This window comes from Trachymyrmex septentrionalis, unplaced genomic scaffold (assembly GCF_001594115.1).
Source record: "Trachymyrmex septentrionalis isolate Tsep2-gDNA-1 unplaced genomic scaffold, Tsep1.0 scaffold31, whole genome shotgun sequence".
NCBI lineage: Eukaryota > Metazoa > Arthropoda > Insecta > Hymenoptera > Formicidae > Trachymyrmex > Trachymyrmex septentrionalis.
Genome location: NW_017305474.1, coordinates 1,665,923 through 1,677,654, shown reverse-complemented (window position 1 = coordinate 1,677,654; position 11,732 = coordinate 1,665,923). Strand labels below are relative to the sequence as shown.

Genomic DNA, 11,732 nt, shown 5'->3' with positions numbered 1-11,732 from the left:
GGGGGAGGGGGGTGGAGGGGAGGGGGAGGGGTACAAGAGAGCCGCGGCTAATCAGTTAAGGCGAGAGAGATTGAATCGTGGGAACCGCGATAATTGTATCTCTCTGGTACAGATTGTCCCGCGATTTCGTCGCATCCGTTCACGGCGGCCAGCCGCGAACAAGTCAACCGGTCAATCGCGTTAGCCATTAATTGTTCCCAGTTAGAAACTTCATCGCGCGGCGCGCATCGTGTCGTAATTTATCATGATCCACAGGCTGCGTTGTATAACGTATGCCTCATTAAACAGACGTCCCCCGCGTTCTAGGTGCGTACTTTGTTGGAATTTACGAACGTCAGGCGCGCGCAGTGTTGTTGAAGGAAAATGCGTTTAATTTTAGCACGTCAGTGCGTCGGACGGACGTCAAATACCATCCGGGTAATACCAATGGCGGTATCATATACGTAAGGCGATTATATACCCGATAATAAGAGCTGCACGTTAAGGTAATAAATTCAACGTTAATGAAGAGGCGCGGAGAAATACGTTCGATAAAGACTGGGAGAGAAACGAGTACGATAGTGCGATAAATGTAAATTAATTTAATAATGATAAAAAAATATATATATACTCCTGTCACGCAATTTTGACGGACCTTATTTGTCCGAATGAATTTTGTTTCTCGGAAAAAGAAAAAGGGAAGAAAATCAATAGCGTAATATTATGTTGCAACGTGATGTTATGTTATTATTATAATGCTACGTTTATTATATACGACGTTAACGACGACAATAACGTGTGATCGTCCATTCGAATCTCACGGCTCACGTTCGGCTGCGGAACGAATAAATTTCCGAAAGATAAAGCCTTGGCATGTTTGTGAGCAAGTTCGCCGGATATTTATGGGATTTCTGCGGCGATAATGCGCTGACAGCTCCGTCGGACTTATCGGGAGCACTTGGGCAATTGGCGCATCTTGCAGATGCTACTCTCTAAATTGACTATGGAATATGAACCGTACCGTTTTTCACGATCCCGACATCGTCGTCATGCTCGATGAAGCACAGGCCCAGGATATCGCGAAGCAATGTCGAGAAAGTTGTGAAATCCGATTATGAGTGATACAAAGATAATTGTTACATGTGCAGAAGTTTTATTGAAGTATTTAAGAATTTAACTGAATTTGAAATTAATTTTGTTGAACCATCGAAATGGTTATGTGGGATACTCAAACTAGTTGCTAAAATGTCTAAATGGCTTTCAGCAGCATTGCTTGTTATGCTTGAAACTCCTGCATTAAAAAAATACTCCGAATTTCAATAAATCATTTGTGTGTATTTTTGTTTACATAGTCTCAACTAAATATTCACTAAATATAAAGATATCTTTATTTGGAAAAGAATCATTAATTTGATCTAACGATCTTTTTCTTTTCTAGTAAATATTTATTTACGGTAAACAAATGTTTAATTAGCTACTATTCAAATAAGTATTTATTAAAATTTAAACAATTTTTTTCTCAGTGTACGTAATTATTTTGATAGGTCAACAAAATTATTTTCAGATATGTATTTAATTAAATTTTTAGATATTTCAACAAAATCGTTTTTTTTTTCTTTTTATCAGACGATTATTATTCGATTCCGCACGCGGCAAGACGATATTAAATAATATTTACGTAATCGCGCGTGATTCGAGATGCGCTAGAGATTATTCACGCGGGAGATTAGCGATGAATCTTATATCGCGCATATCGAAAAATAATTTTTGACGATTTGTGGTCGTTTCAAGGATCTATAGAAATCTGTGAACGAATCGAGAGATCCGTTCGATCTGTCCCGATAAACAGGACCCCGACGAATAAATTTCTACTCTTTACGGACGAATGGAGAAGAGGCATTTAGAGAAGAATTTATGGTCCTAAATTGTTATTTACGATCTGGCTTAGTGCATCGTAGAAAACATTGTGTCTTTATTATGTCTTTTTCGTTCTCTCTTTCGATAACCCCGCGATGAACGAGTCGACGCGAGCCGCCGTTGAATTGACAGATATTTCTTTAATTGGTTTTTTTAATTAAGATAATATTTTATTATTAGCTTTAATTAATTTATATAATGTATATAATATATACAAAATTTTGATACATCATAAAATAAAGTATTAATATTAAATAAAATATTTATTTTCATACAGTTACATAATCAAAATTTTATTTATAGAGAGGAATAGTAGTTACTGGATCAGTATTTATTTTGAAAAAAAAAATATAAAGAAACCTCGAAAGAGGTAGTTCAAGAAGATAAACATCACACTGTTTTACATAATTCAATATTTATACATTTTGACAAGCGCGATGTCGTCGACTGTTAAGTAAGGTGTTTATAAGGAATCTTACATTTAAGATCAGTCAAGTAATCATCTAATTTTTTAAAAGATCACATTGTTTTTATACCCTTAAATCAAAATTACTATTATTAACAATATATTATACATTATTGATTGATATTCAATTTATTAGTACTTGAGAAACATTATGGATATGTTTTTAACACTTTCTGAAAAAAAAAAAGTAAAAACTGAATTAATAGATTAAACGGAATAATCTGCTTATTATGACAATATTTCTAAAGACATAAAGATTTTAAGTACTATAATGCTTTTTTGTTGCGAGTTTTCGATGAAATTGCATATTTAAAAAATAGTTTTATTAAGAAAGGAAAAAAAAAATACGTTAAACAGTATTTTTTACCTCAATTTACATTTTTTTCACAAGTGAGATATAAAAATACCCCAGATGACTATTCCCGAGTTAATGACTCCTTAACGATACGTATGTTATTTCGATGCGGTACAATAAATCGTGTACGTTTGTCAGCCTCGTTGACGCCCTCGTTCCTGAAGAGTTCGCTCCGAAAACCCGATGTCGAGGAAATGATTCAAAGGCAGGCCGACGCGATAATAAACGCCACCGTACGGTTTGAATCGACGCTAACGAGATTTATGATTGGCTTAAATTTTAAGAGAAAGCTTTCGACGAACGACGGCCTGCGCGCATAGAAGTCCGGGAATGCGCGACGCATTAACCCGTTCACGGCATGGTGCTGCATTTTACCTTCGTGTTTATTCTCAAAACGTCATATCTCGTACGTACATTCTCCGGGCGTACATACGAGGCAGAGGGGAACAAAAGAGGGAATCGACGTTGCAGCATTACGCCACGTCGACTACGTTCCCGTAAAGCGTAAATGCGTGAGGTCGCGTGAAAATTTCTCACGCTTTTTTTTCAGCGACCACGGAGGAAGGCGCGAACGTCGTCGATGGAAGGACTCGACGGGTATGATTAAATAACGGCGAAACTGAGATGGAGATAAGGATAAGAACGCTGACTAGAGGGACACTCGATTATTACTGTTATTATGATTATTACTGTTACTTGTGTAATCGTTATTAGTCACGATAATTAAATCTCGGCAAAATGAATCCGGAAAGACGCGCTTGGAATTCTTCTGACCTGGATTACGCTTGTACTGAAAACAAATTGCTGTTAGTTCTGGTCACTTGTTTTTATTTTATCGAAAAGCCAGAACTCAAAATAGAACGGTATAATTTATGCAAATGCACTTTATTAATTCACTGAGAGGAAAGTGCTCGGTATCTTTTTAAATCCTTTAGAGTAGAATGTCACTTTGAAAAGTGAAAATTGGAGTAATCTTGAAAAAGAGTGGTTTAATTTTCAATCATCGAGAGTGAGATTTATTTTTAAAAGTTTCAGAGACGTTTTTGTTAATTATAATTGCATGATAAAATAATTATATTTAGGAGCTTCATTTTTATAGTTAATACTGCTATAATGATAGTAATAATATAAGTATAATAAATTCTTGTGGCTTCTTTCACAGGATCTTTCTATATAAAGTTTATGCGTTTCGAGGATTTTCTCCGTGTCCAGATCCATTCTTGGGATGCCAACGTGAATCTTGCAGTTTATTTCATCAGGGCGAGGAGCAGCCTGATACTGATGAAGTGGACTGCAAGATTCACGAAACGTTGGCATTCCAAGAATGGATCTGGACACGGAAAAAATCCGCGAAACGTATAATCTTTAAATATAATTATATTTATAATTCTATAAAAAATATATATAATTATTGACACACAAAAAATGACTAAAAATTATAGTTAAATTATGTATTACTGTAACCATTTTTTTCTCTCAGTGTATGAGAGAAGAATATCTTTCTACAGGATATAAAAATTTATATTTTCCAGTAATTATACGGAAACATTATCTTTCCTTACTCTTTCAATGAAGTTATGAAGATACTTGAATTACGTTCGCGACTAAAGAAATCGGACGAATTAGGCTTGATTACTAAGCTCCTGGAAACGACGATTCTTTTTCACTGAGAGAAGTGCGAGGCTCCGGCCGCGCTTTACGATCATTCTCATTAGCAGTATAAATAGCCGAAGTAAATGGTTTTCTGCTAACGTGAGGCGTACATACGCATCGCCGGCGGCCGTCTCTCATTACGATTATCCGTTGCATCCGAAGCGTTCGGCGCATCACTGAAACATCCATTATCCGGGCATCCGGATATCTGTCATTGGCCGTATACGCCAATCGGAAGGCTCCGGCAATTGAAGACATCCGGGACATACTTGTTGCACAAAATTGAGACCTGCGCTCCTGGCTCCTGGCTTCGGACCGAAGCCAGGACGGCGCCCAAAGATGTCTCGCATTCGAACGCGTACGTGGCAATATAAATAAATAAATAAATCCAAATGTCAAAGCGCGTCTCTCTCGGGACGCGTGGGAAGAGAGACACCTCCCCGCGACGTTGCACAATGCACGCACTCTTCGCGGAGCGAATCCTTTGAGGATTCTCTCGAGGATCTGCATAATTCACGGATGAATAATTACGTATTCAAAAAGATCAATAGATCGCCCCCGTTATTCAAGGGAAGAGGATATTCCATTGGTTATTCACCGGAAGTTACATGCGAGATCTTTCCTCGGGGATGTACGTCTTGAGACCTCAAAGAACAAAAGTCCAGAATCGAAATACAGCACTCGTTTACTATAAACACAACTCGTTTGCTATACAACTTAAAACACAAAATTTCCCAAAAATGAGTTTTAATGTTTTGTCATTAAAATTTTGTCATGTTAATTTGAAATGCAATTTTTTGGTACGATGATTGTAGAGGAGTAAATATTTTGTTTAAAATACGTTCTTTTCTGTCTTTATTTTGTTTTCCACTGTAAAAAATATTGGTATGTATTCAATACTTATATAGAATCTATATAATTCTCATTATACCGCTTAATGTTAACATCAATAAATTGGTGTGAATTTTAAACCTCTGATGTTTATATCAATACCATCATGGTATGGATTTAAAACCCATGGTGTTAAATCCATAATTCTGCACCATGGTGTTAATATTAACAGCAACACAATAAGAATTATATAGACATATATTATATATACCGCATGCGGTATTTATATAATTGTGAATTTAACAATAGCGATGTAAATTTAACGTTTAATATTATGTTAAATGTTAAATTCACATCGCTATTTTTCAGAGTGTTCTTTTTTTATTGTCATTGTTTTTCTGCAAGTAACTAAAAAATGATAATTGTATTGTTGTAGCAAATGACCGATAAGACATCTTAAAGATGTCTTATATCCCGATTTTAGACTTTATGTTGTCCGGGATGTTCTTTCTTCCTCCCTGTTGCCGTCACGTTGCAGACACATACGTTTGCATAAACGTGAGAAACATTGGTATAACGTTGCACAACGTCAGAGGGTCGCTGAGGGTCTATTAACGTTATAGGGTATCCATTAACGTTAACACGCGGACATTTACAATATAATACTGCAAATTGCAACTCGTAGCGGATAAATGTAATTTCTGCACGTTCGCGTAATCATCGCGTAATTTATAGTTTATCTTCCTCTTGATTGAAATAATTTTAAGACACTAGCGGCAGTGGTGATTAGCAACCATTGGAAGGGAAAATTTCTTGCGCGAGCCTTATTAATTTATTCAAATACCTACTGATATCGAATATTAAAAAAAAAAAAAAAACAACGATAGGTTAGATCATTCCTCAAGAATTTATCGTAAGTATATTGAAAACTTCAAGTTAAAGCAGACATTTCTTGTCTAAAATATAGCCAGGTGATCGTAAGAATGCGCTTTCTACACTCGTAGAAGTTTCTGGCCCCCGCGAATGTCTTATTTATTATCATTATTTATAATATAACAGGATCGCGCGACTCCTACGTTCCCACGATACAACTCCCCGTCCATCGACTGCGTGCCGTGTGATTTCGAACTTTACCGCGGTAAGAAACGATATATCACTCGTCACAGATGATTTCTCTAATCGTCGTGGACATCGCGACGATGACAGCCGTGACAGGTCCCCACGTGGGCGTTAATATCGGCATAAAACTTTGTGTGGCAAAGTATCGAACGCGACGTGACGCCGCGCCGTGCCGGACCGTAACAGATTTATGCGTGTCACGTGTTGCCGAAGAGAAACGGCAAGGATTTAAAAGGAACTCAATTTAATGTGACGAGTAACACGTGTAAAAATTGCCGTTATATTGTATAATTATACACTGGGGGAAAGTTACTAAAATACGTTAAGACGTTTTTTTTTTTTTTTTTTAATAGTACTAAGTAAACATTTAACTTACAGTAAGTGAACATTAGCCCAATAATAAATTATAATTAAATTAAATTAAAAGAACTAAAGATGTTCAACAAGCAGTGTGTGACTATTATTAATAGCACAATTGATCATATTTGCACGGTTAAAATAATTACAAGTGAATAACTGTTTCAAAGAATGACTATAAATTATGCTAATCGCAATCTTTTTTTTTTTTCTTCCAGTGCATATTTTTAAAGAGCTTACCCTAGAACGGTAATAAATGCTTTATCCATCGCTTTCTTTCGACGTGATTAATATTTCAAGACGCGTTCTCCGGTGGCCGCGACATTAGCATACAATACGAGAGATCGATAGCGATTAGGAATAACTCCACTTCTGCCTGCCCTGCGGCTGGCGAGGACATTCGCGTCGCATTCACGGAAATCAATTCGGCGATTTGTAATAATTGAAAAAAAATTGAGATCGTCGAAAAGGAGTTCTGCACGCCCCGCCGTTTCCCGGAGATTCTCGTGACTCACTCGCTCACATCGCGGCGCAATTCTTGGTCCGCGTTCGTCCGCGGCGCGGTGATCTAAAAATTTGTTTTCGCGCGCCAATCCCGCGACCGGAACCGGGCCGGGCGAACGGTTAAGCGATTCTTAAGCGGTTAAGTGACTGTAAAAAGGTACTGCGGAGGCGTCAAGTCGCGACGCGCCTCTTCGCGGATCGCACGATGATTCATCGTCGTCTCCTGCTCGCTTCGACGGCGCCACTTCCGGCTACCACTGCATGCCGCTCGTTGCACCGACGACGACGACGGCGCAGTTTTGCAGCTTGGTGCAGCGACCGAGATACGTTTCGTCTCGCGGAGATTCCGCATGATAACGTAACGATTAGATCACGCGCATACACACACACACACACATACAGCCAAGAGCAATAATTTAATTTGATGCACACAAAGAAGTGAATTCCACACGATTTAACATGTAATTATAATTCGTAATGTTAGATCGAGAATAATCAATTAAGAGAAATAATGAAGAATGAATGATTGACCAATTAATCGCGTTGATTAATCTCAGATTTCGGAGCGATTTCTAGCATCGTGGACACAAGATTTTACGCTGGGATCTAATTTGGAAAACACTTTTTAAAAATTGACATTTGTGAAATTACTTACTGAAATATTTCTGGCAATCTGTGTTTTTTCTTTTAACAATAATTCTTCAGCTGCAACAACAATTATTGGATTTAAAGAATTATTGTTAAAAAATACATGAATATTTAAATAATCTCAAATACGTGTCAATTTTTAGAAAGTGTCTCCTTATGATACCTTTAGTACAGTTATAAGGAATAAAAAGTTCGATATGATAAAATTTTTTAATATATTTTCTCTTCGACAAAATCACGTTTATCGATGTAATCTAATTACATCTAACTCTGGATGAGTGCATACAGATGATCCTAAATTTATTCATTTATTTATCGAGCCAGATCTCTTTTCCCAGAATCGCCAAATTAAATTACTGACTTAATTAGTATATTTATTTCTATGCAAAGAATAACGGTTTTTAGTTGCATAAACGACGTTTAATTTAAAAACGACGTTTAATTATAATAATAATAATACAACAACATTCGCATATGCAGAATTATAAATTGGAGTTCTTAATAATAAGAGTATCGCCCTTCATAAGATAGATAGTTTCCTACTGTAGAATCGGGACTCTGAACCCGACGGACAAGAGTTCTCACACCCTCCAGTGGTCCATTATCCTCCGTCTGCTGAGCCGCGCCAGTGGTCGCGGCCTCAACGAGCTAATTTTGCGAGCGCCGGCTCGTCGTTGTCTGGTCTTTCTCATCGCGGTGGCGGGGAGGGAAAAGGGCGCTCGCTCACTCGCTCGCTCGCTGGTTGTTTCATCGCCGTCGCCGTGAAACAGTAGCCTCGAATGGGTTCGAGGAAGACGACCGAGAAACCGGGAGGAGAGCGCGGTAACGGGGTAGGATCGGGGTAAGACGAGAGATGCGACTAAGAAAAACCACGAAGGGTGGGACGGTGAGAAAAGAGATAGGGTGAGTGAGATTTCAGAAGAGGGACGGGAGAAGGCAAGAAAAGGGCTGTTACGTCACCGGGTCGAGAGAGAAAGAGAGAAGAGCGCCGTTGGCGCTCGGAGGATATGACCCCAGAAAATTAGATAATTTCGATGTCACGTCCGCGAAGTAATTATCGCTCTTGAGGTTCGACCTCGCCTTCGACGTAACCAGGGAATCAATTAAATGGACCGAAAGTTCAGGCGACCTCGTCAAGCGCCTCTTGAAAGAGAGTCGCCGAGATCTTGGGTGGTTCAATCGCGATGAAAAATCACAATGAGGTTCTTATTTATATTATTTAGCATCTTTGAATTCCGCGAGGAAACTTTTGTAACTTTTTCTCGTCGAGCAAGAGTCTTTTAGAGAGATAAACTTAAATGTTAATTCTGAAAGATTATGACGTTATTCCGAGCATTTTATTTGCGTTTATGTGTTTTATTTTGTGTCGTAACATTTCAAAAATTTTAATAAACTACGGAAACCTTATTTTGCTGAAGTATCTAAAAATTTTGCTAAATACAGGTTTGAAAATGATTTCATTGGTCTATCAAAATAATTATATATACAAAAATCTCAATCGTGATGAGTAATGCTGCAAAAAGTTTTGACATTCCATCAGCAACCATCCAGTTTGAGGCCTTTATAATTATTTTGATAGTTATAAAAAAAATTATAAAAAAATTGTTATTTTATGAACACGGATGTATATTGTATTAATTTTCAACTAATATTTTTTGTGTCATTCGTATTTAAAAAGATCATCGTCAGCATTTTGTACGCAGCGTTCGTAATAAGAATAAGACGGCGAACGAGCGCAGAGAGACACATTTATAAATTTCTATCCGTAAAAGTTCCAAGAAGCAAGAACGCGCTTCCGGTAGTTACTCTTTATTCGCGCCGTATATGTGCGTTGTAATTGTCCCGCCGCTATTATACACGCAACGTTACATAAGCGACCGTTTCTGAGCCGATGATGAGGCTTTAAGGAAGCCATTATGGCTATTTTGTTTCCAGGCGAACGTGAGCCAGGCCGAGTACGAGAGAGCGCACAGAGAGTACCTGAAACAAGTGCAGCTGTCGCACGATGGACAGAAATTTAGAACGCGACGGGACCTCCATGTATTCCAGGCTGCTGGTAAGATCATCTTAACTCTCCTACCGTGTACAAACTAGAAGTCGGATTCGTAGCAACTTTCGCGGAAGCGAAGATTATTTATGCGACGCATATATTCCTATTTTCTACGAACTTACCCATTCTAGAATGAATAAATAATTAATGTAACGTTAATTTATTATAAATATTAATTTTATGAAGAAATATGCTTCCAAAAATTCCTTTCCAAATGTTATTTTTTGTGTTATTTTTTTTCTTTTGTAATGTTTGTGTTACTTTTTAATGTATTCAGCTTGTGTTGAATTAATACAAAAATTTCAATGGATTGTTCGAGATATCCACTTAGGAAGCAGATGTCATTGTCGTTATTTTCACGTCAAAATATTCTCATAAATGTTATTTTGACGTCAGGAATGATGACGAATAATGTTAACTTGCTACTTGGGAACGTTTGTAATAATAATAATGGTTCTAATAACAGTTGGAAAATTTGTGTTGTATTCACTTCATACATTTGTTATATCCCATGGTTCGCCCAAGTTTTTGTGTTAATTTATTACAAGATGAATATGTTAAAAAGTAACACAATAAATGTAACACTTTTGCACAATTCGGAAGCAAATTTTTAGAAGTATTGTATAAATTTTTTCAATAAAATTAACATATTATTTTTTAAAACTATATTATTATTTATGTTTGTTCGTTTACTTAAGTTATGTCAATGCTAATTATAAGAGATGTTAAATATTAATTTTATACAAAATATTTAAATAATATAATCACATTTATATTAAATTAATACTTGAGTATATAAAGAGTTTAACATAAAAATTTAACGAGGACCAATTTTAACACAAGTACAAAATGTTTTTAACTTATAAATGTTATCGCTTATTTATTGAATAATTGCTGCGATTATTTAACAAATCAAACAAATGTAAAAATACGCGACAAGGAGTGATTCTCTAGCGATTATAAATCACGAAGAATTATTGCGAAGAACTGCGCGAGGATTGTTTCTTTACAATCGCACGATCTCTCCGAGATATGTGTTTTATAAGAAAAAAAAAAAACAATCGAGTAAGATATGCAATCGCTGATCTAATCGATCCAATTTTAATTTTAGAATTAAATTATTCTCAAAGTCTTAGTTGGAATTCCGCTTCTTCCACGAATTAGGTTCGCGCTGAGATGCGCCGGTTTTGCGTACGAGTGAAAAACCTTCTCCGCGCGCACATATTCGCGGTACGTATCCAACAAAAACAAATGCGGAAAACGGGGTTGCAGACGGCGGGGAGCGGGACAGTGGAGGAAGGTGTAACGATGCAGTTTTCCACCGCGGCCTGTCGATACGTCATCGCGACTCGGCGGAGCGCATTCAAGTCTCGGCGCGGCGTTTCGGTTTCACGATTCACGACGTCGGCCTCTCGACGATCGATACGAAGGATGGGCAATAAAAGTCGCGTCTCGAGAAAGAAAAACGGCCATGCAGAAACGGGACATCTTGCCGCGATGCGAGAGAGCTGTAACGAGAGGCGCCACGGCGCGCCGATGTTATTTACTTTTCCCGTGTCGACGAACTCGTTACGAGAAATTTTTCCGCGAGCCTCGTCTCGTTTCGCATTCGTCGCGCCTGGCCGTGCCGTCGCGTTTGCAAAGAGGTACGATTTCGCGAAAACGAGTAGAGTATTCCGCGCAACACTCGACATCTTTAGACGTTCGAAGTATGTCCTGAAGAGTCCCGTTTATGTTAGATATATAATACGCTCCAACCCCATGGAACGGCATAAAAGTCAATAAAAAATCAAAATGACTTTCTTTTTATCCTTAACGTTAATAAATAGTCAAATATTTTGTAGTACAAAATT

General features: G+C 37.5%; 1 protein-coding gene across 1 annotated transcript in view; it reads left to right on the top strand.

The window, feature by feature from the left end:
• The window catches only part of LOC108749736, a 46,758-nt gene that overhangs the window by 20,806 nt on the left and 14,220 nt on the right, over window positions 1-11,732 (top strand). Inside the window, exon 2 of the mRNA XM_018488666.1 lies at window positions 9,765-9,885. Coding sequence (XP_018344168.1) covers window positions 9,765-9,885 — 121 coding nt within the window. The remainder of the gene's footprint in view (window positions 1-9,764; window positions 9,886-11,732) is intronic.